This window comes from Serinus canaria, chromosome 19 (assembly GCF_022539315.1).
Source record: "Serinus canaria isolate serCan28SL12 chromosome 19, serCan2020, whole genome shotgun sequence".
Taxonomy (NCBI): domain Eukaryota; kingdom Metazoa; phylum Chordata; class Aves; order Passeriformes; family Fringillidae; genus Serinus; species Serinus canaria.
In genome coordinates, this window is record NC_066332.1 from 1,082,458 (window position 1) to 1,109,893 (window position 27,436).

Below are 27,436 nucleotides of genomic sequence, written 5' to 3' on the forward strand. Positions count from 1 at the left end.
CGGAGAACCGGCCCCGGCCCGGCTGAACCCCCCCTCCGCACCGGCTGTACACGCTCCCGATCTTCTGCGTGCGGCTCCCGGCAGAGGCGGCCATGGCGGTGCCGCCGGACGGGCCCCGGAGCCCGGCCCGGTGCTGCCGCGCACCCGGAAGCGGAACCGGAAATGAACGGGAGGTGAACCGGAACCGGAGCGGCTGCCAGGGCACGCGGCCGAGTGCCGAGCGGCGGCGGGAGGAAGTGCCCAGGCAGCGCCAGGCGATGGCCGAGCCCGTGAGGAGCCTGGGGAGGGAGGGAAGGGAGGAAGGAAGGAAAGCTCATCCCAGCAGATGCCATCCCCTCCCGGGCTGCAGCCCGGCGCAGGAAGGGGGCAGTGCACTTCCACGGCACACCGGGGGCCGCAGGAGCCCCAGCCGGGCAGCAGAGCCCGAGGAGAGCCGCAGTTGCAGAGGGAGCTGCCGGGGCAGGCCCTGCGCTCCCCAGGGCAGCCAGCCTGCCTCCCGCCTCTCGCTGCTTTTGGCGTCTAAGGCAGGAATGCCCTGACTTTTCCCGGGCTTTTTTTTCACAGGGAAAGAATTTCCCGCTCCGATGCTGGCGGGAAATGAAGGCTGGCACAGCACAGGGGGTTGTGTGCTGTCCCTGCAAGGGAGGGGATGCTCCGTGTGCCCCCCAGGGCTCCTTCCCCGGGGATGGCTCTGGGTTGTTGAGGGAACCACTGGACACAAGTTCAGCCCCATCAGGAGCAGCAAACCAGAACTGGGGCGTTTGCATCTGTGGCACAGCTGGAGCTGGGCCAGAGCTGCTCCTTCCCTCCCCAGCCCCTTCTTTCTTCTTCCCCCTGTAAAGAGTAAAAAAAATACACAGTGTTAAAAACAAATATACAGCGTTAAGAGTACAACGGGACTTTATTATAGGAATTACTATTAAACATCTTTAAGAAAAAAATCACTTATGGAGATAAATTCTAAAATAGCCACACTCACAAACGTCACAGATCAGTTTGTTTTGTTCTGTCGAAACCTTTCTGTAGAGAAATGATACAAACATCACTGAGAATTGTACGTTTTTATGTAAGAAATGCATTTTGGCTCCCAAGCTGGGTTTGTGGCCTTTCCACTCCATAGACCTGATTTTTGTGTTTTACAGCACACAAAAACCCCTCTCCACCTCCCCTGAAATGATGCTTTGTGCCTCCAGGATATTCGGACACGGCTGCAGAGTGACATCACCCAGAGGCTGTGCCTGGCCTGGCATGTGTAAGGATGACTTGTTGGTGGCCAAGCCGTGCCCAGAGCCCTGTGCCAGGCCTGGGTGGCCATGGAGCAGGGTCAGAGCCAGCAGGGCTGGGCACTGGCACCCACCCGTGCTGTCCCCTCCCCAGCTGCCAGCCCTGGCCACCTTTCCTCGCTGTCCCTCTCTCAGTGGGGGCAGAGGGGACGAGCTCAGGCAGAAAGCAGAGGCAGCTGCTGGCCCAGGGCTGCTCCACCAGCATACAGCTGGCTGGCACAGGTGACCCAGGTGTCCCTTAACGAGCAGCCTGGGAGGAGGGACAGTGTCCCCTCTCTGTCCCAGCGGTGCACTGGCCTGTGGCCCTGTGCCAGCCTCCCCAGGGCAGCGCAGCATCCCTGCAGCCTTGGCAGGACCAGCCCAGCCCAGCCCTGGGGCCAGCAGCTCCCAGCCTGGGAGAGCAGAATTCCAGAATTCCCCTCCTGGCCGTGGAGCTTCCTGCGCTCATGGAAACCGCGCTGGCACCGCCGCCCGCCGTGGAGTGGTGACAGCCTGATCCGCTTCCAAGTTTGACTTTCTTCCAAATATGCAGAGCTGCTTTGGGCTGGGAGGGAGGAACGGCAGCTTCCCAGGGCCCCCAGGGCCAGCGAGGGCAGGGAAGGAGCCCCTCCTTCTCCTCAGTTCTCTCAGAATGGAAATCCCACCCAGGGACTAAAGGATTTTCCATTCCCTGATTCCCCCTTAGCCCCTTGCACCCTGAGGCAGGTGCTCCTCCAGACCCACCTCCTACCCTGGGCAGGGCAGGGCAGGATGGGGCATCCTGTGCCCTTGCAGCACTCCTGGCAGCTGTACACCCCACCAGGAGCAGGGCTGCTGCCCACGGTGTGGCACAGCCAGCGTGGCCTGGGCTGCCCTAACCTGTCACCGTGCTGCCGCGACTCAGGACTGCTCTACAGTCCTTCAGAACAAAGGAGAGGACACCAAAACTGGTATGGGCTGGGTGGGGTGGGATTTCTGCTGCTTTGATTTTAGGAGCCCAAAGCTGGCTGGCATCCCAGGGTGCTCCCAGCCCACGGCACCTGCCCTGGCCCTCGGCACCCCAGCCCGTGTCTGAGCGCCGGTGCTGCGGGAGAGTTTTGTGCTACGGAGACATCCTCCAGACACCTGGAATCAGCCCTGCCCTGGAACCAGGGGAGTGAAGCTCAGGGGATGCCCTGATCCCCAGCACGGCTGGAGGGGACGGCAGCAGCGCTCAACAGGTGCAGCAGCTGCAGCGCTGCCGGGGGAGGAAATCTTGGCGTCCACTTCAAAGGCAGGCGGGCTCCGCGGGGATTGAGGAGGAGCCTGCCGGGAGCCAGCGCCTGCAAGGGGGACTTTTGTTACCAAACCCTGCCGAGAGGCAGGGAAAACAGTTGCGTGAGTGTTTGATGGCTGGGGCTCCTGCGTCTGCCGCCTTCACAGCTCCAATCCTGCAACATTTGTGCTGGTTGGCAGGAGCCAGGGAGTGAAGCAGGCACGTCTAGAGCCACCTCCTGCATTTGGCAGGGAGCGTTGTGCCGATAAAGGAGAAGAAAATGTGCTGGCGGGAGCGAATCCTGACTACGCTCGTCACTCATTACTTACACAGCGAAGGAATTTGTTTATGTAATTATTTTTAGCCTGACAGCATCTCTGAGAGCTGCAGGATTCCGGCACTGTGGGCACGAGGAAGGGGCTCTGCTCCTGCCCCGCACCAAACCCAGCAGTGCCCCCAGGCCCTGGTACAAGCTCTGTGCTGGAAACACCTCCACCAGCCCTGCCAGCCCCTGGCTTGGGCTCTGCCTCTCACCTACAGCGGGGGCATGCCTGGAGCTCCCAGGGACCACACCAGGCACCCCCAGCACCCCACAGCCCGTGGGACGTGTTCTGCTCCATCAGTGAGGGTTAAACTGCTGTGAAATCCAGCCCTTGGTGCTGCCCCACAAAGCTCCCCAACTTCAAGGCAGTTGTAGCAATGCCGAAGGCAAAGGTTTAATTCAAAGTGAAACGCCTAGGAAAAGAAGGCCTTTCCTTTATAAACAATTTATATTATTTGACTATTACCTGATGTGAATCTCTGCTCATTACTCCTAGCAATAATAGACAACGGCTGTTAGCTTCCCTTTCTCACGTGGTTTTTGTTCCGGTGTGCGCAGAGTGCAGTTACATCAGACCACTACAGATATGTTCAGGAGCGCTCCGGCCAGGCAGAGCCCACGTGGGATCGGATCCTCGTTAGTAGAACTGATTTCATTGCTCCCGTGCCGCCGGCCGAGGGAGCGGGCGGAGCTGCCCCTCCCCAGCCTGAGCTCGCTGGCTCCTCCGCAGCCGCTCGCACCAGCTGCCCGCTTGTTTTTTCCTTTTTTTTTTTCCTTTTTGGCTGATTTTCTCGATAGGAAAAGTTGTTTACAAACCACTGGTAAGAAAACATTGTGCCTCACTTCGATACTTGTACTTCAGAGTACAGCAGCAGAGGGGGAACAGCCAAAATCTGGGTGGTTTGTTGGGTGGGTTTTTCCTTTCTCAGCCATCTCCTGATGAAGCCTCAGGCACGTCCTGTGCCAGCAAGAAACCCCAGAGCTGGGACCTGCAGGGAGGGGAAGAGAACAGCACGTGCTCAGGCTCAGCCACACAGTGACAGCACCCCGGCTGTCCCATCCCTGGCACCCATGGCCACTGATGGGGCTCGTCCCCACCCAGACACACTCTGGACCCAGCCTAAAGCACCTGGCTCTTCCTCCAGCCAGGCTGGGCCATCCACACCCAAGTGACCACCCATGCCCAGATGCCTCTCACCGTTTACTGCCCTTCCTTCGGTGTCTCCTCCTCCTCCCGGAGCTGCTGCCGCCGTGCTTGGAACTCTTCATCTGAAAGGCAGAGGCAGCAGGGGCTGCAGCCACCTCCACACAGGGCACCCCTGCACTGGGGAGGAGCCCAGGGGAGGCAGCCCAGCTGTCCCCAGGGCAGGGTGGCCTTGCTCAGAGAGAGAACTCCCAGGGGGACTTGGGGAGTTTCTCCCAGAACACACCTGAGAACACCGGTTGGAGGCTTTTGGCCCACAGGGGCATTTCTGCCAGGTGTTCACACCTGAGCCAGCCCTGGGGTGCTGTGGCACCACGGGAGCCAGCCGTGCCAAGCCCAGCACACCCAGCACAGCCTGGCACAGCACTCCTTACCATATGCATGTCCTTCCACGTCATCCAGAAGATTTGCTGTGGAAGCTGCTGTCCCCATCCTGCACCCTCCACTAAGGAAAACCACTTTGGGGCCAGGATGTGGCCATGGACCACAGCCCCCCTTCCCAGCCCACATTCCAGCCACAGAGGAGCCCTTGGGGAGGCACCCAAGTGAGGCCCCCCTGCCCCACAGCCCCTTTCAGGATACACCTGGTGCTTCAACAAGTGTTTTCTTTTTGATTTCCTCATCTTCGTCTTCTCAGAGAAGGCTCTGGCGAGTTCAAACAGCTTCTTGCGCGTGGCTGGAAGGAAGCAGCTGCATGAGGGTCTCACCCAAAAACCTCTCCCAAAGCTGCCATGGGCAGGGGAAAGAAGAGGGGCAGGGCCAGGGGTGTGAGAGCCACCTGCACCCAACACCCTGTGGTGATGCCCAGAACCTGAGAGAGACAGGGACACCTTGGTCCCTGGAGGAAGGTGCTCATGTTTTCCCCTTTTTCTGGGATTTCCATGACCTTCCTTACCCACCCCTCCCGGCGTCCCCAGTGCCTGCAGCCCAGCTGGGGCCACCCAAGGGCCTTGCTCTAATTTGTGGTGGGAAAAGCAGGCTGTGACTTCTCAGAGAGAGGATGAGTTTGGGAGAGTGCCAGGTACTGCTGCCATTGCCCCTGCCCACCCCACTCCCAGGTCCCCTCCAGCCCTGCCAGGCTGCCCCCACGGGCCCTGCACACACTCACATTTCCCCATGTGCTTGAGCTTGTCTCGGAATAAGGCATCGTCGGACACGGCCCCGCCGGCCTCGCTGGCTCCAGAGGGAGCTCCCTCACCTGCAAGGCAAACAGCTGCTCACCAGAGTGCCTGCCTGCCTGCCTGGAGAGGGGGCTGCCACACATCACTCCCAGTTCCAGCACCAGCCAAGGGCAGAGTGGGGAGAGCAGGTGGGATGAGGGGGCTGGCTCTGCATGGGGACCTCTGGGGACACAACCCCTGGGACTGGGGGTGCAGAGCTGTGGGCTGGCAGCACACCATTACAGGTGCTCAGTCCCAGTCCCAGCACCTCCCTCCAGGGTCAGCAGCTCCAAATTCCCCTGGGCTCTGACTGTGCTCTGGGTATTGGATGATGCTACCCAGTGGATCAGGAGCAAGCCCAGCTGGGTCAGGGAAGCAGAGACCCCAGAGCCATGTCCCTGTTCCCCAGGTCTGAGCCCAGCTGGAGCCCTGCCGGGCTGCCCAGGCTCGCCCAACCCTGCGTGGGGCCATCGACAGACACCAGCTCTAATTCTGACTCTGGGCAGCTGCTCTGCTCCGAGGTTAATCAGGATTACCCAGAACAGTCATTATGCCTCCAGGCACAATCCTCTGCTGCAGCCCAGGCAGGGAGGGCAGGGATGGATGGAGGCAGGATGCAGGAGCACCCATCCCCAAGACCCACCAGCTCCTCTCCCGTGCCGGGAGGGCAGCAGGGAGGGATCAGCCAGTTTCCTCCCTCCACAGCCACTCTGGGGGCAGCTGGGCAGAGGGATGGGAATGCAGGGCTGTGGGGGACCTTGCTGTGGAGAGTCTTGGAAGTTGTCTTAGGAAGTTACCTGATAATACGGAGGAGAAACCAAAGTCGTTGCTGACAGCAACACCAGTCGACTTGGATTTTTTTGACTCATATTTCAATCGATCTGAAACACAAAAAGCACAGGGCCCGCTCGATCAGACCCTGGAGGCAGAGCACGTGGCTCTGCTCCCCTCTCCCCTCAGAGCCCCGTGGCTGCTGAGGTTCAGGCTGCTGGCAAGGGAGGGAGCTGGGGCTTTGCTTCTGCACAGCGACCACAAGCACTCGGGTGGGAGCCCGCAGCAGCAGAGGAACTGCCCACCCACCACAAGCACACGACGAGCACACCCGTGGTTTTCCTGCCACCAGCAGAGATGGTGCTGCCAGGACCCTGCAAAGCACCAGTGACAGGGCTGGGGAGGGCTCAGAGCCCATTTCCAAAGCTCCTTGCTGTGGATTCTGCTGGGCTCTGCCAGAGATGCCGCAGAGGGCTGGGCAGGGGGAGGAGAGCAGGAGTCCAGGGAGCAGCCCACCAGTGTGGGCAGCTCAGACCACCAGCCCCCAGCCTGGCCACATCTTGTACTGGCTCTGCTTTGGCACAAGCCCTGATCCCACGGGCAGGGCGCTGCTGCCAGCAGCCAGAGCCGCAGCAGGGCACACGCCCAAAAAGCAGGAGTTTCTGAAGGCCCTTTCACCTCTCTCCAGGGCGAGAAGGAAATCCCGGTTCCTCTGGAGCTCCTTCATGAACTCTTCGTTCTGCAGGAAGAGCGCGATTCGCTCGTCCTCCAGGTACTGCTTCCAGCGCCGCTCCTGCTCCAGGGAGCCCCGCGGCCCCAGCCCCCGGGGCACGGGCTGCCGGCAGCGGGGGGAGCCCTGGGGAGGCAAACAGGCAGGGTTGGGTGCTGCTCTCGGGGGGTCCCTGCAGCAGCACCTCGGGCTCAGCTCGGCCTTTTGCCCCTCTGTGACACCGATGGGCACCCACTGCTGCTCCCAGAGGGGTCCCTCCCTCCTCTGCCCAACAGCCCGGGGCAAAGGGGGCAAAGGGGGACAGGGCATCACTGCCTCTGCCCCTTGGGAAGGGGGACAGGGCAGAGGGGACAGATATCCCACATGGGAGTCTTTTGGAGCTCCTTTAGCAGAGCACAGGCTGGCAGGGATTTTTGACTTTCAGCCATGGGGTTGTGCCATAGCAGGACCTGGTGTGGATGTACAAGAAGGGTCTCAGCAGCATGGCTGCTTTATCTCCCATCTCCAAAGAGCAGAGCCTGCAGTGTCCTGCTGACAAACACCCCTGCATGAGGCACATCAGGCCCCACACCTGGGGAGCAGCACAGCCACACGCTGCGGCACAGCCTCATCCCTGCCCACAATATTTATCTGATTTGTAGCTGCTCCCAGAGAGCCATAAAAAGCAAAAGCACACAATTACTGGGGAAAGAAAAGGGCAGCTGCTCCTCTCCTCCCCCTGAGCCCCACTGAATTGGCACACTCCTATTCCCAGAAAGGTAATAGAGCCCGTGAAGCTCAACTTGCAGAGCAATCATTCATGAAAACGTGGCAGGCTGCCTTTGGAGAGGAAACGAGAGTGAGGAGCAGGGTGCCTGCAGCCCCCCCAGCCCTCTCCATGACAGGAGGGTGCTGGATCCATTTAGGGGTTCCTGTGTTACCAAAGGGCCAAGGGATGCCCCAAACTGTGGCATGCCTGGAGCTGAGCAGGATGCCCAGCATGTGTTGGGGGTGCTTGTTCCCCATGGGATGCTGCCAGTTGCCTGCCCTGTTGCTGGCGCCCAAACTTTGTGGCTTAAAACAACCATGGAGCACATGTGGACTCTGATTTCCCAGGGGCAAATCCTCTGGCTTGCACTAGGTTTCCCACCCAAATTCCACTGCAGCAGCCCTCAAGCCCCGGCAGTGCTGCTCTCCTTAGGAGCATTACTGGTCCTGCTGCTCCTCACCAGAGCAATGGGAATGATTTTCAAATACTTGAGAATATTAGGAGCTTATGGCAAGTGGCATTTCTGGCACTAATCATTGGGAAAATGTAGGAAAAATATCAAAGCTTTGCTGACAACTCTTTCTCACCTTGCCCACTTCAGTCTCTTGAACAGGACATGCTCCCAAACTTCTGGGTGAGTCCACACCCGGTACCCAGATGCTTCCAGCATGCTGATGCTGCAAGCTCAGGGAGGCTGAGGACTGCGATGGTGTCCATGCCACCCCACAGAGCAGACTGGAAGGGGTGGCCAAGCTCACCTGTGTGCCAGCTGGGGCAGCCTGCTGGGGCAGGATGCGCAGGAAGTCCTCGGGGAGGTTGCCCAGCAGCGGCGGGTTCCAGTTCCTGTAGTGCACGGTGCTGCTGGGCACGTCCGTCCTGCGGGGCAAGCACAGGCAGCACCTCTGCTGAGGAGAAACCCACCAACACCAACACATCCCCTTGTGGCAGCGTGGCACAGGGCCTGGCACAGCAGGGCCTGGCACAGCAGGGCATGCCCGGCTCCACCAGCAGTCCTGGAAACCACGAAACCCCAGCACATCCCCGAACCTCCAAAGCTACCATCAGCTCTGGAGAGTGAAAGGCTTTCCTAGAGGGTTTGGAATATTTGGGAGCTGTATTTCAAACCCTGCCATGCAACTCTGCATGCTGGGTTTTCCTTCTCCTCCCTGTTTCACTCAGACTCCCAAAAACCAGCCCGGTGGAGCCCCAGCACTGCAGGGATTTGCCCACGAAGCTGACAAACGTCTCTCTCCCAATGTCACCCCCAGCCTGCACAGAGGGCAGGGGCTGGCACAGAGATGCCCAGGGCTCATGCTTGCTGTCCCTCAGCTCCAGCCAGAGCAGTGCTGCCAGGGGCCAAGTGAGCCAGCCCGAGGTGTGTGATGAGCAGCTGGGTGGGGCTGGCCCAGCACCTGGTGTTTTCCAGCAGCAGCAGCAGCAGCAGCAACCAGTGCTCCCCGCCCCCGAGCTGATTTTTGCCATTCCACACGTTGCTGGGGCGGCTTTCCGGCCCCTCAGCTGTTGGTGGTTTAGACCCTCACAGGGATTTTTGAGCCAGCTGTGAGCTTCATTCATCTCCCTTGCCTTTGTCTCACTGGACCCTATAAGGAGCAGGGCTAGACAGCTGTGCCAGGGCCAGCTGGCTCAGCCTGACCCCGAGTGCTGGCACAGGGTGCCCCAGGAGCAGGAGCTGCCCGGGGCTGGGGCTCACCTGGGCGGGGGCGTGGGTGGGGCGCGGGGGTAGCGGCTGCCCAAGGCCTGGCTCTCGTAGGCAGGAGGGGAGTACACAGGAGGGGGCTCCTCGTCCGAGCTGTCCGGCTCCAGGGTCCGCTCCAAGATCTGCAGGGTGAGAGCATGGGGTGAGGGCAGGACAGGGAAATGCTCCCCAGCAGGCCAGAGCCCCACGTGCAGCAGCAAAACAGGGATGGCACAGGCTGAATGGTGCCGCAGAGATGGGGTACCCTGCTGGCACTGGGCCTCCTGCACCCAGGGGGGTTTTGGTGGAGTTTGGAGGTACTGCTTTCAAGGGAAGAGGGTGGCTGAGCCCACCCTTGGTGCACACAGCCCCAGGGAGTCTCTCTGACAGCAGCAGAAGGGTCCCTGTTGGGTTTTGGGGCAAGTGAGAGGGGGGAGAGCACTTAGCTTGAGCCTGAAGCGCTGCCCAAGACAACCTTTGGTGCAGCAGCCCAGCCGATCCAGGCACTCAAACCTCTGCCTGCCTGCAGCAGTTGAGCAGCACCGTGCCCAGGCAGGAGGAGGCAAGATGAGACTGATGGCGACCCAGCTGTGGAGGGCAGAGCCCACAGAGGGGAGCCCAGGCAGTTACCTCGGGGGGGATGCTGTCCTCCGAGTCCGAGCTGTCGTCGCAGCCGCTGCCGTCCAGGTTCATCTGCAGGAGCTGGTCGATGGTGGCGTCCACGGCGCCGTTGTTGGCTCTCAAGACGCACTCGATGATGTCGTAGTCCATGTTGGGGAACATGGTCTTGAAGTCCTCCATGGCCTGGTTGAACTCCAGGCGCCTCACCTGCCTGGCGGGGCGGCTGTTGTTGAGCTCCTGGGCGGAGGAGCCGCCACGGGAGCCGCCGTTGCTGCTGCTCCGGCGGAAGAGGCTCGTCATGGCGGGGCGGCTGCGGGGCTCGGTGCCCACGGTCCCGGCTGTGCCCGTGCCCCTCCTCACGGGGGGCTGCCCCCGCTGCCAGCCGGGACCATGGGTGGGCGGCGGGGGTCCCGCTCCCCGCGGCCGGCGGCTCCGCGTGTCAGCCCCCGGCGCACGGCTGCATCCTCCCACCTGCGGAGGGGACAGGGACAGAGTCACCAGGGGACAGAGTCACCAGGGACAGCACCCAGAGGCTCCCCTGTCTCAGCAGGGGACATTCTGTTCCGTTCCACCCATCCCACTGCATCCTCGTGGGACTGAGCCATCCCCACAGCGGGCCCGGCACGCCGGAGCCTGGACGTGCCGTGCCAGGAGCTGTACCAACAAAATGCAAGGCAAGAAAAATGGCATTACTTCCACTGCAGAGGGCTGCCCAGATTTAACGTTTCCAGGTTTGACATGTATTTATAAACACAGTAAAATCACTCTTTAAAATAAAACAGGGAGTCGGCTCAGAGAGTGTCAGGGCAGGGGGCTAAAATGCTCTGCAGCACGGCAAATCGACCTTTTGGAAAAGCTACCAAATCCAAGATTAACATTCACTTTAAAACCATAAACAGATTATACAGCTACTGCTTCTCGTTTGAAAATGCAGGGCCAAATTCAGTTCTGGATTAACTCCACTGTTTGAAACAAAATTACCCCAGGAACACTTTTGATCCATAATATCATTTTCAAAGGCTTTTTCCTAAGCGGCAGGCAGAGAGTTCAGGATAACTGTCCCTAAATGGTATTTAATGCAGAAGAATGTGCCAAGCACATTTCTTAGCAAAATGGTATAATCAGATTCCAAGCCATTAAGAGAAGCAGTCACCTCTGAAGGTCACCTGGGCTCTCCCCTGCCCAGCAAGACTGTGTGTGACAGCCACATCCCCAGTGCTCGGCCCCTGTGCTAGCCACAGCCCTGAGCTGCTCCAAGGGGCTTCCAGAGGCTGCTGAGAACAAAACACTCTTGCAATACACCGGGAACTCGGGGAGAAGCTCATTTTTTGCCCCACTGCTAATTTACCCCAACCCTCATCCCCAGGGACCACGCTGCTCTGGTACCAGAGGAATCACAGGGATGATTCCTGCTCCAGGCACACTCTGCTCTCCTTCCCTGGCTTTTCTGTAATCCTGGGAGTATTTGCATTTGGATGCACCAGTTGGTCCCTGGGCTGAGCATGGTGCCAGGGACCATCCGGTGCCACCTTCCTGTGGCATTTGCTCCCTGGCAGGACAGGACCCAGGGAAAAGCAGCAGCAGCAGAATCACTGTCAGGCACAAGGGCCATTTCCAAACAGCACCAGGAGCCCCCAGCTCGCTCCTGCTCACTAATAATATCCATTTAACTGGTCACTCAGCCAGGAACTGTCTCCATCCCAGTAATTCCCAGTCCCCAGGATCAGCTTGCCAGGAGCCAGGCGTGGAGCAGAGCGGGAACAATTCCGACAGCTCTGCCCGGCTCTATTCACTGAGGACAAATAAATCCGCTGGAGTCAATTAATAAAACACTGCTGCTCGCTTCCTCCTCCGCTCCCCTGACTCATTCCAGCGAAGAGCCAGCATTGTTCACACCTCTGGAATTATACTTTAATTGCAATATTGCATGGCTGGCTTAGTCACGTATTAAATTGAGTTGTAACACATTCACAGGGTACACACCTCCTTACAAGATCTGGCTACTCCCAGAGCCTGGACACCCACGGGAACACAGCTTATGCTGGATACACACACACACGATCCACAGATGGAGATGAGAGTTTTTGTGGAGAACCATTGGCTCAGCAGTGCTGTGCCAGCCCATAAACCTCAAACAGCACAATAAACCCCCAAAATCAGGCTGGAATTCTCCACAGAGTAACCCAAGTACCTGGGCTGGGGAATCTTTGTCTCCCAGCATCTGAACTTTGAGTGTGTATTTAAAGGCTTCTCGGTAACCATGAGGGCTGTGCCAGGCACTGGCAATCCCCCTGTTGCCAACACCAGCTCAGGGGAGATGTTAGCCAACACTGCCCGAGAGTCTGGGACAGCTCCCTGGAAGTGCTGGATAGTGGCACTGAGCACAGCAACGTGCTGAGCCATGGAAATCTGGTCAGAAGATGAACAAAACTAGGCATGGGGACAAGATGTTTTACACCAGAAAGGCTCCTCTGCACGTCTGGCTTCAAACAGTCCCAGGGGAATGTGTTGGGACCTTCCCTGCCCTGAGATACACCCCAGGAATTCGGGGCTGGCAGGGGCCACACAGACCAGGGCAGTTCACATGCCCTGAAGACTTTTAAACCCATTTTTCAAAGTCCTGCCGCTAATCCAAAGAAATGCAAATCACTACATCAGCATGAGTTAAAATCCAGGGAAAAGCAAGTGGCCCTGCTGGCAGGAGCTGATTTCAAAGCCCAACAGGTAGCTGCATCCTGAGCTCCTCCCCAGCTCCTGCTGCCTGCAGCAGTGTTCAGGTGAGCAGCAGAGAGGGCAGCAGGACCCCGCTGGCAGCTGGGCAAGGGGCTCAACATGTTCCTGGCCCTTATTTCTGTGATGTCAGTGAGGGGCTGGGGAGATGCCAGGAAAAGCAAAATCCTTTGGATTTCCCAAAAAGGAAAGAAGCTGGCATGTGCCTGCAGGCCACGTGGGCACAGGCGCTTGGGCACCGGCTGGGCCCCTCTGCCCTCCTGCCCCACGTGCAGAACCAGCCTGGGATGACTCCTTGGCTGCTGCCTGACCATCCTTTCTCCTGCCCTGTTATCAGCAGAAGGAGCCTGAATGCTGTTATCCATCCTCCAAACCCAGGCACAGGCATAATCCTTCGCCCTTCTGCTGTGCCCATCACAGGAGGAGCTTAAAGGCTTTGCAAGCTCCTGGTCTGCGTGTCCCTGTCCCACAGGTCACAGAGAGCAGGGACACTGGTGTGGCTGGCACTGCCCTTGTGCCCCACCAGTTCTGGCAGCACAGGATAAATCTCCTGTCCCAGCAGTGCCTGGTCCTGTCTCGCCCCAGCTGAGCCACCTCAGCATCCAGCAGTGCTGGCTGTCCTGGCACTGATCTGTGCCACAGAGGAAGTGACAGGTGACATCCCATGCCAGGCTGGGGCCAGGCACAGAGCCAGCACTGGGGTAAGAAGGGCTGCCACAATGCCACATCCATACCAGCTTTTATCCAAGTGCCTCCACATGCTGGGACAGAGCTGGCACGGAAACTGCTGTGTTTTGGTGTCACTGCACTGCCAGGACAGCACAGGACACTTTCCCACACCCCTGCACGACTGCTGTCTCACTGCACCCTGTGCTCAGGCACTGGCACATCTTTGGCTGCAGCCCCTGCCCTTGGCTCACCACTCAAACCCATAAAATACAACCAAACACGAGCTGGCCTTGGGGGGCAGCTCCCCCCTGCCAGCCCAGGGGTTCACCCTGCTCTCCTGCCACCCAAGCTGGCAGTGACTTGCACAAGTCAGAGCCACCCCTGCCAGAGCCAAGGACAAGAGCAGAGCCAGGAGAAGGCCTCAGTCAGGCTCCTGGGGAGGGATAATGCTCACAGCCTGGCAGGAACATCCTCCTGTGCCCCTGGCATCCTGCCTGGGCATGGCTGCTCTCCCCCAGCACTCAGCACCTCCCAAAAATGGGCTTTTCCATGGAGGGACAGCCCGAGGGGAAGCTCTGGAGAGGCTGCTGGCCTCAGCTGCCCGGGAAGAGCAGCTGGATAATCCCGGGGGTGGGTCAGACCGGGAATGTGGTGCTGGGAGCAGCAGTTGCACGGCTCGGCACGGAGCACAGCCCCACAGGAGAGCCAGCAGCTGGAAAAGCACTGGGACTGATGGCTCACAGCCCTCCCTGCTCAGGGAAGAGCCTTGGCACCGAGTGCAGACCAGAATATTCCCTTCCCCAGTGTCTGCTGTGGCTCAGACAGCAGATGGGATTGCTCAAACGCTGCCCAGCTCCTTCTCCCCTGCTATTGCCACGCTGTGCTCATGGATCCCCCTGAAAACACACTGGAGCCTGGACCCCCTCTGCAGCAGGACAGGGTGACACCACCGAGGGCAGAGTCCCCCAGCCCTGCTCCCCCCAGCCCTCAGGGCACTCATCCTGTGGTGGCTGCAAGCCCAGGCCTGTGGTGCCTCAGCTGGGGGTGCAGAACAGACGTGCAGAAGCATTTCCATGCGCAGGATTATTTGGAGAAAAGGGCTGACAGCAGTTCCTGGAGGGAAGACTCTTGGAAGAAGTCTCAAAACTCAAGGACGTTAAGCTAGAAGTAGTGGCTCTGTCCAGAGCAGATGTGCTGAGCTCCCATGCAGCCAGGCCCCTGCCAGGGGATTGCTCAGTGTGGGAAGGAGGAGTCTGGGAGCGTGACTGCTCAGCAGCTGCAGGTGTGACTGTAACAGGACTGAAACTGGGATGAAAAGTGTATGATCAGGAAGAGAAATTATGCTATTCTCTACCACCAAGCATGCCAAGGATGTGCAGGATGGGCCCCTACCAGTCTCTCCTAAATCCCCATGTCACCTTCCTCTCTGCCTCAGGGGATGCTGTGCACCCCTCCTGGGCCCACAGCCTGGGAAAACCGCTCCAAGCAAATCCTTTTTCATGGAAACAAATAAGCACCTGAGGATCTCCTTTAATACTTGTTCTACCGAGTATTAAAATGGCTGGGTTTAAGCCCTTTTCAAAAGCAAAAGCAATCAGGGAGGCGAGCACAAGTAAGCCCTGCTTGGGAACCTGTGCAGCCTCTCTGCAACAGGAAATTCCCCTCTTGGCTCCGAGGGCAAGTGCAGAGGAACCGGGAGAGCCACGGAGTGATCCCAATCCCTGCCCAGCTGGTCTCCTGCTTTACTGGGAGCCCACGGACACTGCAGCACCCTGAACACTCAGCATCCACCTGTAAGGGATGCAGCTGCTGCCTCTCCCACCAGGGCCGGGTGCCCTTCCTCTGGACAGATGTATGGGAGCCCTTTGTGAGCCGGCCAGATGTGGCCCTCCACAGCACCCAGCTGGCTCCTAAACCACCAACACCACCCCGCTAAAACCCGGGGGCACACTCTGAGCTGAGAGCCAGGCAGGGCTGCACCCTGGCACCCACCTTCCCCTGCCAGTGCCGGGGTGCAGCGGGATCCTGGTGCCCCCAGCCCTCCGTGCCAAGCCAGGCAGGGAGGCAGAGCCACCCCCTGCCCCTCGGCATTGTGCAGCGCTAATCCCCGGCTTGGCTTTCACACGTTTTCTGTCGGGACCCCAGCCCCCGCCCCGAACTAAACCCACATTAATGAGGCAGCACTAGAGCCTCATCCAAAAGTCGCGAGGCCGCCTTGCACTGGTTTCATTGAAGGTAATTTGATCTTGGTAGGACGACATTCCTAAAATAGTTGAGGGAATTCAAACATGAAATAAGGTTTCCAGGAAGGGATTAAAAAAAAATAGGTCAAGCAAGTGTGAGCGATTAAAGTGACCCGGCATCCCTGTGTACGGTTTAACTGCGACTCTCTTCAACTCCACCTTGCATCAACGTGTAATAAATTAGATCCACGAGGTTGCCCAAAGCAGAGAGGCTGATATAAGATTATTGCAGGAGGTGGCTGGTGTCGGTGACCTTTCCTCCCCTGGCTTTCACCGCCGACATCAAACACACAGGGCCCAGCTGAACCATCAGCTCAGAGCTCTGGAACGGCGCACACGACCAGGAACCAGTCCTACCTCTGTCCCACGGGACAGCCCATGCCTATCCCAAGCTTCCTGCCTCAGTTTGCCCATGCCAAGGCTGGCAGGAGGGAAGCTCAGGCACCCTGTGCCCGCTGTTGTCCCCCCACAGCCACTGCACAAAGCCCTCACGCCATATGTCATACCAACCCGTCTTGAACTGCTTATCCCTCTCCTCCCTTTGTGCTCCCAGCTCGGCACAAAAGCTGGGAAGCAGCTGGGAGTGAAAGAAAATAAAGATTCCTGCGGACACAAAGGTGTGTGGCATTCCCTGGGGATTGGGCTCAGGGCACAGCGTGTGGTGGACTCGCTGCAGGGCAATTTTTGGATCAGGTTTGGGCAGTGAGTAATAGAGGGGAGTGGGGGAACATGAACCCGGTGGGGGCAGGGCCAACCCCATTCCCTGGATAATTAGTGTGGCTGATTCCCATTGCTAATTTGCCATTATAGGTCAAGGGTCACAGAAATTAAAGGATAGAGAGGAAAAAGGGAGCCTTTTTCCTTCCCCTCCATCTCTCTGCACAGCAGGAACATACTGGAATGGACTGGGATGAGACTGGGCTGACCCTGCCCCAGGCTGGTGCAGAGCATCTCTGCAGGACTGGGCCCTGGGCATCCCACAAAGGCAGGGACAGGCAGGGACAGGCAGGGACAGGCAGGGACAGGCAGGGACAGGCAGGGACAGGCTGTGCAGAGCAGGCCCAGCCTCCAGCCTCTCCGGGGCTGCTCTCCTGCCATCAGGGTTTAAGGGCCGTCGCTCACTGCGCAAAGGAAAAATCCCGTATTGATTCACCCGGAGCTCTGGAGCACAGACCGCACGAGTTTCTATGGAAACAAAATTAGTGGAGTAAAACTGTCCCTGCCAGCACACGGTGAATTATTCACCAGGACAGGCCCCTGGCCAGAGGGGCTGCTGAGAAGATTTAAAGGTGATCACAGAGCTGCTGCTGTGATCCCCCTTCCCTCGGGGACCAAACCACAGCCAGGGAGGACGAAAGGCCCTGGGTTTCCATGCCATGTGTGTGGTGGGAAGGTCCTGCACCTCCCTCACCACATCCACAGCCTCCAGGGTCCCCAGGGAGAGGAGGAGGGCTTCCCCCCTCGCTTCCCCCATCCCAGCCCCTTGCACCACAGCAGTAATTAAGGGCACAAAGTGTCACTGCCTGACGTGCACCTGCCATGCACCAGCCACCCTGTGGTCACCCATCCACCCCTGACACCCAGGATGAGCCTGAGGGCAGAAGCAGCCACAGCCCAGCTCATCCCACAGCGCCTCAGCAGCATGCTCACCAAGGGCCAGGGAAGAGGGGGACTAATGAAACACAAACAGAGCAGGGTTTTTTCATGAGTCACTGAGCCATATGGCGGATGCAAGCTATCCCAGGAAAGTGCCGAGCCAACAATCCAGCACTGCGTACCCTCGCTGTCCTGGGACACAGTGTCACACTGTCACTGAACCGGGCTTTTGTCCTCCCTCCTGCTGGGTGACATTGCTCGGCAGAGGAGAGCCTGCTTGAAAGGCTACACCTCACCAGGGACAGGTATTCAATTAAGGCCCTGGTCAGGCCCCTCCTGCCGGCCAGCACAGGCTGCTCCATCCCGGCACAACCCGGATTGTGGGGCGGAGAAAAGCCCTGGAAGGAGGAACGCTGGGTTTGCTCCATCACAGCACAGCACAGAAATTACACGGGACACTAACCTGGATTTGAAGCCAGGCCAGGGCTCAGAGAAACTCTCAGTCTCCACAGCAGTAGAATCATTCCTGTGCCAGCACAGTTCTGGGTGGCAAAGGGACCCAGACCCCCAGCACTGGATCTGCTTCTTGCCCCCTTTGCCAACAGCCACCACAACAGGTCACTTTCTTCTTAAAAGCCCATCTAGCTCCTCTCTCACTAATTTTAAGTTTGTATGACCAATTCAGATATAGCCCATCCCAGCTGATTTACACTGATCATGGCAATCACCAGCCAGGGAGGGTAAAAGGCACAAGGATTTTAGAAGGAACAGTTTAGGCCCCAGGAGCTGGGTATCCTCCCCAAAGACTGTTCCCCATCCCAACGATGCCTTACGGCCCCAGCAAGTCTCCCAGTGACCTAACTCCACCAGCAGAGCTCCAGGACCATTCTCTGCATTTGCTGGGGATGATCTCCCTGTCTGCCCTGCTCAGCCCTGCTTTCCTGAGCCAAGGACAGGGCCAGGCTCCCTCTGCAGTGTTTGTGTGCCCATCGGCGTGTGCCTTCCCTGGGGAAGGGAGAGCGAGGCCAGGGATCGACCAGCTGTCAGGCAGAAGGAAGAAATACCACTTCCAGGAGTCAGAGCTCATTTCCCAGCAATAAAAGCAGGCTGGGGCTGGAAAAATGTACCACTAATGGGGATGCACATCCCACACCACTCCAGCCGCCGATAGGAAAGTACCCAGGGGCTGTAGCCTGGAAAACTAAAAGCCATCAACAAGGCCTGGTTTTAAGTGGCACAGCTGTAGATTAGGCCCAGATCAGGGCATAAAGGATCTGCCATTCCCCACATGGATTATTGCTGTGGATGATGCCCTCCACATGCCAGTCTTGGCTCCTGGATCTGAGTTATGGCTCCTCCAGCAGATGGAAAAGAAAACCTTACTGCTTCCTTCCAGGGAGGGGAATGGCTCAGATCAGCATCCACCCTGAACTGCTCCACTGTCCATCCTCCTCAGCCCCACTGTCCCCACTCTACCCACACACACTGCACTGGGGACCAAGGCAGATGCCACCTAGAGAGGAAGACCTGGAGAGTTTGTGCTTCCTGGAGTTATTTGTGGGTGGATTTTATCTCCTTTCCCATCTATTCTCGGTGTGCTTTGGTGGAGGGTCCTCCCTGCCGAGTGGGCAGCCTGCCTTGCCTCTGCCAGCTCACACCCTCCGAGGAGGGCTGTGGGACACTTCTACCTCCCCAAAACAACTCCTGGAGACCCAGGCAGACCCCAGGGACCAGGGCCCAGCCAGGGCACAGTCCCTGCAAAGCAGCTACTGTAGGTTTGAAGACACACGTGTTTGTTTGTTTGTCGCTGGGCAACAGAGAGGATGGAAAAAATGTCAATGTCGTATTGTCACCTATGAGTCACCGCTCAGCACGGGTCGAGATGCCCCGGTCCTGCCACCAGGAGTGTGGGGAGACCGGAAAAGGGCCTGAGGCACCCCAAGAGCAGCTCAGCGCAGCTCTCTCTGCCTGCCTGGCCCCGCTCTGACACCTTCCCCATCCCCACAGCTGGGGACTCCAGTGGCCCGGGCACATCGGTGGCCCAGGGGCAATTTTCGGAGCCCTGGAAGGCGAGGCAGGAATTTGCATTCCTATTTGCATTTCCTAATTGCGCCTGCGGGTTTCCTGGGGCAGCGGCTGGCTCTGGTTGCCATGGCAGGTTTTGTGCAGACCTGGAGAACCGAGGGAGGCACAAAGAGCCCACAATGGCCCTGCCACTCACCCGCATCAAAGGCGGCCGGCAGGGCGGGCCGGGGGCGCCGCAGCCTGTCCCCCCGGCACCGGGGGACCCCCGGCCAGGGGACAGGGTGGCTGGTGCCGATGCGGGGGGACAGCCGCGGTCCCAGCCCTGGGGACATGCCGTGGCCCAGAGGCAGCAGCTGCTCCGCGCCCGTCGGAAGTGGTGCAAGAGCTGGACCCAGATGTTCCCCCTGTTCTCATTTCCTGTTGTTTTCAGCCAGCTTTCCACCCAGCTGGGTGGGTTGCTTTCTCCTTCCAGCTTCCCACTCCATTCGGGGACCGTCTGGCTCGCTGCTGTGCCCATCCCGCTCCCGTGCTGGCACCGGGAACCGGCAGAACAGGCAAAACAGATCCGGGAAAAGCCGGTCCCCACGCTGCAGCTGCAAACCCAGGGACACCGAGCAGAGGAGAGGCTCTAGCCAATGTCCCTCCACCACCCCGGCCATGGTGACAGAGATGCTGCCACCACAACAAGAGAGGGACCCATCTCTGTGCTACTATTTCAAGTTTTTTTCCTTGTTTTATAGTTACCAATTATCATCACCATCACCTTGTGCTGCCCCAAAGCCTCCCAGCTCTGACCACGAGCACCCCACAGGCGAGCCAACCCACAGGGTTAGGGTAGAGCCCCCTTCCCACACATCCCACCTGGGATTTCACCCTCAGGGCACAGACCCTGACCATGAACGACCCTCTGATCCCCTCCTGGCTCTCCCACTCCCAATGGCAGCTTCTGTGCCCCCGGGGCACCACAGCTCTGGAGCCACAGCAAAGCCCCCCAGCCACGCCACCAATGCCAGCAGGTGCTGGCAGGTTTCATTCATTTCCTTCTCATTTGAAAGCTGTTTTTTAATAAAATGCTGGAAAAGTTCAAACTTTCCCAGGAACTGTGTGGCTGGGAAGAGGATGGGCACCTTTGACAGAAATAATTTTGGCTGTCAGAGGCTCTGACACCAGGGCTGTGGACAGCCAGGGGTTGGTGCACAAAGCTCTGCCAGCATCAGGCACAGCCTCACCACGGCGTGGCTGGCTAACACGGGGGCAAAGGCCACAGGTGCATGGCTACCAGGAGGTGATGGCAGGGTCTCCTCTGCCGTGACGACCACCAAAAGCTTCCCACCAGCCCAGCACCAGCAATCTGCGCTCCCAGAGGGCTCCCCTGGGGTCTCATTGACCTGGTGCTGCACTCCCACAGAGCACTTCCACAGGAAAACCTCTGTGAAAACCACAAAAAGCTTCTCAGCACAGCAGATGCCGCTCCAGCCTGTGTTCTTAGAGATGGAGGAGGAGGAGGAGGAGGATGTGAGGAAAGCCACAGCTTCCCCAGCCGCAGGGCAGCCCCGCCAGCAAAGCCCCAGCGGCAGCCTCAGGGGTCAGCCCAGGATGGTGGTTCTCCCCTGGAAATCCTCACGGCTCCAGCCCCCGTGTTTGTTGTCAGTGGCAGCAGCAGGAGGAGGTGTGAGGAGGAGGTGCGACTCCACTGCTTTTTAAGAAAATAATAAAAAAGAGCCTTTCCAACCCGCCTGAGAGACAGACGGTGCAGGAGAGCACTGCTTTGAGCCGTGACTTGCACTTCTCCATCGCTGCCTGCCCACAACCCCCTGGCAGCAATTTCAGCGCTGGACAGGAACCCCAGGTGAGGATCAGCCTGGCAGGATGGTGCCCTCCATCCTTAGGGAGGATGACAGGTGTGGCTGAGCTGGGTACCCGGTCGGGGGCACACAAGTGACCCTGACCACCAGGGCTGTGGCACACCAGGGTCCCGCCAATTCCTGCACCAAGTGATGCCCACCCGGCGGGGATGGCGGGGTGTGAGCTGTGCTGCTCCACGAACGCGGCACAGGGCACAGGGACGATGTCCAGCAGCAGGAAGCCACCAAATCCAAAGCCGCGGTGGCACGGAAGGGTCGCGCTCGGGGACCGGCGATGCTCCGGGGCTGAGCGGGACGCGGGTCCTGCCCCAGGCCGAGCCAGCCTGCCCGCGCCCGGCCGCACGCGGGACGGCCCTTGGCCAGATATGGGGATGGCCCTTGGCCCACATGGATGGCACCCTTGGCCCCACACCGCCCGCTGGGCTCGGCCGCCCCGGGGGCTCCGCACGCGGGACCCTCCGGAGCGCGGCGGGCGCGGGGCCCCGCGCAGGCCCGCGGCGGAGCCGAGCAGCCGGAGCAGCGGCGGGGCCGTGCCGGGGCTGCGGCCCCCAGCGCTCGGCTCCGGCCCGGCTCCGGAGCGGCGGCCGGGCGGCCGCAACAGCCGCGGCCCCGGCCCCGGCCCCGGCCCCGGCCCCGCCGCTCCGCCCGGGCCCCGGTAGAGGCCGAGCCGGCGGCGGCCCCCGCTCCCCCCCAGCCCCGGCGGGGCCCGCGCGGTTCCGGGCCCGACCCGCGCAGGCCGAGCGGCACCGCCCGCCCCAGCCCGGCCCGGCCCGGCCGGCCCGGCCCGGCGCACAAAGAGCCCCGGCCCGCCCCCCCCTTACCGGCGGTCGGCGCCGCGCTGCGGGGGCGGCGGCGGGCGGCTCCAGTCACGCCGGGAACCATGGAAAGGAGCCGGGACGGGAGACGTACGTGGCGGGCGGGCGGGCGGGGGCGGCCGTGCCCGGCAGCGGGGGGCGGCGCGGCGGGGCCGGGGCCGGGGCCGGGGCCGGGCCGGGCCGGGGGGGCGCGGGGAGCGGGGCCGCGCCGAAAGGCTGCGGGGGCGGGGGGCGTGCGGGGCCCCCGGGACCGGGGTGTTCCCCGGGCCGGAGTCCCCCCGTGGGGAGCGCGGAGCTCGATTCGGCCGGGCCGGGGTCTTCGAGGAGCGGCACCGCCCGGGCCCCGCCGCTCCCCGAGGTGAGATAGCCCTGACGGGGTCCTGGGGATCTCGGGGTCCCCCCGCTGTCCCCAGGGTTCCTCAGTGCCTCCAGCCATGGGATCAACACCTCTGGCCCTGAGTGGCCTGGGGGCCAGTGTGTGAAGGGAACAGCATCCCGAGGATGGATGGATGGATGGATGGATGGATGGATGGATGGATGGATGGATGGATGGATGGATGGATGGATGGATGGATGGATGGATGGATGGATGGATGGATGGATGGATGGATGGATGGATGGACGGATGGATCCATCCCAGATTTCCAGGTTGGCTCTCAGCCTCTTCCACACCTTTGGAGTGTCCCAGGCTTCTGGAGCCTGGAGCTCCAGTCTCGTGGTAAGGAAGGGGAGACAGCCCTGCTGCCCCACAGCTGAATATCCCTGACGGGTTATAAGCAAGCATCACTCGGAGCAGACAGAAAACAGCCGTCCCTGTATTGCACGCTCTGGCTGACAGCTCGGGACACGGGAAGCAATCTCCTCTTACAAATTACAGGAGCCCGTTTACACAGGGCAGACACTTCCCGTTCCACAGAGACCAGAGCGAGACTGTGAACGGCAGCAGCTCAGAGCCTCCGCTTCCCTCCGGGCTCTCCAAACCTTCCAGACGTGCTGCGGGAAGAACTCCACACCGCTGGGCACCACGGCCTCCCACAGCACCCTGCCACAGCCAGAGACTGCTGCTGGAGCCCGAGCTCAGGTGTGGGATGGTCCAGAGCTCTCACAGGACAGCTCTTCATGCTGAGTTGTCCTGCTCCATCGTTTCTTCTGTGTCTGGGAGCTGAGCAGTCCTGGGTAAAGATGTGGAAAGCTCTGACAGGGAACACAGAGTAGGAGTGGAAATACTGGAGGCAAACCTTCGGTTTTCAGCGCCTACTGAACATGTGCCTCATCATTCTCTTCCCCAAGTTAGCGCAGATCAGACTCTTCAAGGCACAGCACCTTGCAGTGAGCTTTGGTGGCTGCAATCTCCTCCTAATCCAGGCTTGTTTCAGGGAAAACAGGCAATTTTATATCCCTTTGATATGGGTCTTAGCTGCTAATGATGCTAGGAAGTAAAAAGAAATGGGCATAGAAATACACAACTGTGAAGAATTAAAATAGTGAATTTAATTCAGCCAATTCCAACAAAATTGGTAATTCCCTGGAAAACAAACCTTGCACAGAAAACACACAACAGAAATGGTTTCATCTTGACAGCTGGTGAAAACAACTGGGTGAAAAGGTGAAAGGAATATTTCTGACTTCTCTGGAAAACACAAGGTTTCACACATCCTGAAAATGCCCTATTTTTTACTAAATGGGTCGGTTTGTGAGGCAGTGATTGTAAATTCTCTGCAAGGAAAACACAGGTTTGTGCTCTGAACTGCAGATGCCAAATGTCTGGTTTTCAGAAAGCACTGATGATTCCCTAAAGAAAAAGCTGGGACTTTAAAATCATAGAAACATGGAATGGTTTGGGCTGGAAGGGAAACTCAAAGCTCATCTCGCTCTAAGCCCCCACCAGAGCAGGGACACATTCCACTAGACTAGCCCAGAAATCTGAAGAACAGCAAGAAAAGATGTATTATTTGTCAGAATCATTTGCCTGGCTTGCCCAGTGGCCCCGGTCTGGGCTCCAGGGCGATGCAGAGCCCGATGGAAGGACGCGAGGCTGCGGCTGTCGCCAGGCGTGTGGAGGGAGCTGGCTGGACAGCCTGGCTCAGCTCCTCAGCACTGAAACACTCTTTCCAAAGCAATACCAAAAAAGGTTTGTTTCTAGGTCAGGACCTCAGCACTCAATTTTAACCAGGGGCTGACAGTCCAATCTGAACACAGCTGTAAAATGGATTCGCGGGAGAAGCTCTGGCATTCCTTTTGTAATTAGAAAACAGCCACTGAGGCGTGTGCCTTTAAAGGTGAAAGCTATTTTTGACATAAAAATTAGCACGTAGTTCCTCTGTCATCCCTCGGCTGCTGCGCTGGGAGCTGTGAGTGAACAATCCAGAGATAAGCAAGAAGTATAAACATGCTGAATTATACAAATACGTAGAAGGGGATCAGGTTTAATTTGTTTTATTCTCTGGCAGTTAGGAGACAAGGAGATTTATTCGTACACTTTTTCTCCTAAAAAGCACTGGTTAAAAGGTCCACTTAAGCACTGAAACCCCAATGGCATTAAAAAACTTGAAGAGCTTTTAATAGCTACCTTTAGAAATTACTGTTAAATCTATTTTTGAGATGGATAAACTAAGCTACCAATGAAGCAGGGCAGGAGTTTTTGGAAGGGCCCAGCAGTGAGAAACTGTCATTCATTTCTCAACAACTCAGCTCCTGTACAGGGACCCTGAGATAAAAACTACCACAGTGCTCGATGCTTTAACAACCTGAGCGTTCTTTAAATTCCAATTTGCTCTCTTCGGTGGGAATCTAACCCCGACAGCTTTGAAAATGAACCCCAGGCAGTTTTCAGGATAGGGCTCAGCGCGGCTGTTTCTAAAATAAAAGTGAGGGAAGAGCGAGCAGAACTTGGAGGCTTATCAGCACCCGAATGCCCCGGCTAATCCTCAGCAGCCCCGGCCCCTTTATGTAACCTGGGATTGCTGCAGCTCAACAGCTTACTGGGGTCTGGGTGGTTTTCTTTAAACCTCTTGTGGACAAATGCAAACACATGAAATACTTCTTTCTTCTGCCTCTCTAAGGAAAAAAATTGTTGCAAGAGGGAAAAAAGTGTTTTATTTGTATCAATGGCTAATAGAATTAAACTTGTATGCTGAGACTAAAACATGTTTCTCTCTGATCCATCATGACTGAACAGAACTTTCCCAATTTACAATACTCAGGTGTAACGCTTGAAAAAAAGGTTGAATCCCAAATTTCTCTTCACCCTGAACACTCTGTGGAGGTGTTGGGGTGTTCCAAATAAAGAGAAAGCCAGCCCCTTTATAGCCTGTACCCCATTTCTGGCAGCGTGGCTGGCTGTGCTGCAATACTTACGTCCCTGTGGCCACCTCCCCGCGCTCTCCTTGCCCGGAGGATGCCTTTCCGTGCCCTCCATCTGACTGCTCTGACTTTCCACAGCACACATCCTTCCAAGGCAAAATTCAGCTCTCAAGCTGTCGGCCGGTCTGAGCCATTCACCTCACGCTGAATGCTTACGGAAACTTCAGAAGGAAAAAAATAAACCCCCTATTGAACTCCTTGCAATCGGAGACCTGAATGGGCTCGATATAAACCCCACTCGAACCAGCGGCAGCAATAGGCTTCCCTGGATGTTGGATTCCATCCAGCTTAAAAGTTTCCATGAAATAAACTAGGCTAAGCGCATCAGCTGCATAGGAACTAACTCGGTGTAACAGGAGCATCTGTTCTTCGCGTCCACCATTTTCTCAGAGCCTGAACTCGGCGGCGCTGCGGCGCGAGGTGCCAGCGGATCCCCGGCCGGGCACGGACACGGATTAGCAGGGAGCATGCACGTCGTACAAACTACTGCACCAGGTAGCTTTTGTTTGTCAGAAAAACAGCTTAATGTATTTGCAAGGATGGCATTACAGAGCGAAGTCAATGTCCGCACTGAGACAGCAGAGGAGCACACCTCGGACCCATTAATACACGGTACAAAGCAAATGTTTACCCAAGTACAAATGAAACAGGTCGACAATTAGCTAATGCAGCTTTGTGGACATAAACCAGGTACAGTCGAGCAGAACCAACATAAAATAAAAAGGAAACAGCCCTTTTGCTACGCCACGCTAAGAGCACCGTGGTTAGTGGTTTGGGAAGCCTCTGTCACGGTGAAAAATTTCCTTGCCGGTGTTTAATGTGTTTATTCTACTGCTACACTGCTGGGATAAAAATAACAGCTGGCTGTACAAGGGACCCACTGTCAATACTGCAGTAATTGACAACATACAGTTAAGTCTCACACCTGTTTATTGTAAGTAATTCATAGATAACCACTTCTAGTACACATTTTCATATTGGCTTTTAATGCTTTTGTTCTCTTTTTTTTCTTTTTTAAGCTCAGGGATACCCAAATTTCACCTACGGGTCATCACTGTGGTTACCCAGACCCAGAAGGCTGTACCTACTTTGGGAGACTGGTGCGAGGTGGTGTCGTGGCCAGGGATGGCAGAGATGGCTGGGGAACTACGGGTCCCAACATGCAGGACGGTGTGGAGGTGGCAGCGGGGCCGGGGCAGCAGGGCTGGGGACATGCTGGCGGGCTGGCCGTGCACGCCGGGCTCTACACAGGGCCAAAACAAAGACCTCTACACACCTGGAGTAAGAACAGTGGTAACAAAGTCATAGCTACATATTCTTCTCTACATTTTTGTTTATTGAGACAAACTAATTAAAAGGCACAAACATAGGGCATATGTTTACATGGACATTATAACAAACATATACATTAAAAGTGTAGGAATGTGTTTCCTTTCTGCTAAACAGAAAGTTCCTAAGCTTTTATATATACAAAAGTTGTACAATTTGATGTCCTAAAGTACAAAAGATCATTTATAAAATTATTTTACACTAAGCTCTATTATTTTTTTTTGTTTGTTTTTGTTTTACTATGTAGTCCAAGCCCCTAGAACAGTTTCACGTAAGGATACAGATACCTGTCACCTGAGCCAGCAGCCTGGCAATCACTGCTCGCACGGACACGGCCGGGGAGGAACGGAAGCAGTCCAGTGTGACTGGGCAGTCCTGCTAGCACTCTGTGAAAATGCACACGCTAATCTCCAGAGCTCTCAACTTCATTAAGATAAAAACATCTCAACTGTAATTTCTTTTTTTTTTTTCCTCTTTTTTTTTTTTTTTATTTAATGTAGAGGTTGGGTTTAGGGTGGTTTGTTGTTTTTTTTAAACAAAGTTTTAAAAATGTGAATATGTGACATGATAGTCTAAAAAGTATATCTGTTTCCCTAGACTTTGCTTTCTACTTTATGTACAGATAAACAGGTTAAGAAAAAAAAGCACATGTAGCTTAAACATGTGTGACCATTTATGAGCAGTTCTGGGCTGGACAGCTCAGCACCCCAGAACTCCCACAAATTGATAGAAATGTGTTAACACAACAGAAGAATAACGTAAAAATGATGATGTTTGCAAATATTTACAAAGTTGAACAGATTTGCACAACACTTGATTAAGAAATAGGGGAGAAATTAAAAGACGCTCTCTGCTTGTCCTGGAGGGGCATCCTACCTAGTTAGTGGTTAGAATAAAAACTGTATACAATTTAATATAAGACAAAACTTCTAGTGAACAACTAACACGTCTGTCCCCTGCTGAAACAACAGCAGGCTCTGACTGGGAGGCAGAGGGCATAAAAATCACACCCAGGGCCTCCAGAATCTTCCA

The 27,436-nt window shown here is 57.2% G+C and overlaps 2 protein-coding genes and 1 long non-coding RNA gene across 5 annotated transcripts in view; 1 reads left to right on the forward strand and 2 right to left on the reverse strand.

Moving 5' to 3' along the window:
- The window catches only part of MRPS23 (mitochondrial ribosomal protein S23), a 29,131-nt gene extending 28,966 nt beyond the window's left edge, over positions 1 to 165 (reverse strand). Inside the window, exon 1 of one of the 3 annotated variants that reach the window (XM_050981614.1) lies at positions 42 to 154. In XM_050981614.1, coding sequence (XP_050837571.1) covers positions 42 to 94 — 53 coding nt within the window. In that variant the 5' untranslated portion in view covers positions 95 to 154. Of the gene's footprint in view, positions 1 to 41 lie in introns of all 3 variants that reach the window. The other 2 variants (XM_050981613.1, XM_009094840.4) reach the window with 2 other exon arrangements.
- A 710-nt stretch (positions 166 to 875) lies between these two features.
- CUEDC1 (CUE domain containing 1) lies at positions 876 to 10,154 on the reverse strand. The gene is made up of 10 exons (XM_018919539.3): positions 9,779 to 10,154; positions 9,164 to 9,291; positions 8,211 to 8,328; positions 6,653 to 6,830; positions 6,001 to 6,084; positions 5,152 to 5,241; positions 4,626 to 4,719; positions 4,418 to 4,476; positions 4,038 to 4,108; positions 876 to 3,828 (listed from the first exon to the last, which is right to left on the reverse strand). The coding sequence occupies exons 1-9, from the start codon at positions 10,067 to 10,069 to the stop codon at positions 4,041 to 4,043; spliced, it is 1,110 nt and encodes a 369-aa protein (XP_018775084.3). The 5' UTR covers positions 10,070 to 10,154; the 3' UTR covers positions 876 to 3,828; positions 4,038 to 4,040.
- An 11,557-nt stretch (positions 10,155 to 21,711) lies between these two features.
- LOC115484424 (uncharacterized) lies at positions 21,712 to 26,846 on the forward strand. The gene is made up of 2 exons (XR_003945064.2): positions 21,712 to 21,802; positions 22,629 to 26,846. It is a non-coding gene; the product is annotated as an uncharacterized LOC115484424 (long non-coding RNA).
- Positions 26,847 to 27,436: the final 590 nt, after the last annotated feature.

Coding starts and splice junctions, on each gene's coding strand:
- CUEDC1 (XM_018919539.3), bottom strand. CDS start 10,069: ATGACGAGCCTCTTCCGCCGGAGCAGCAGCAACGGCGGCTCCCGTGGC. Junction 9,292..9,778: donor AGGACAGCATCCCCCCCGAG/GTAACTGCCTGG, acceptor CTCACCCTGCAG/ATCTTGGAGCGGACCCTGGA. Junction 5,242..6,000: donor TTTCTCCTCCGTATTATCAG/GTAACTTCCTAA, acceptor TTTGCCTTGCAG/GTGAGGGAGCTCCCTCTGGA.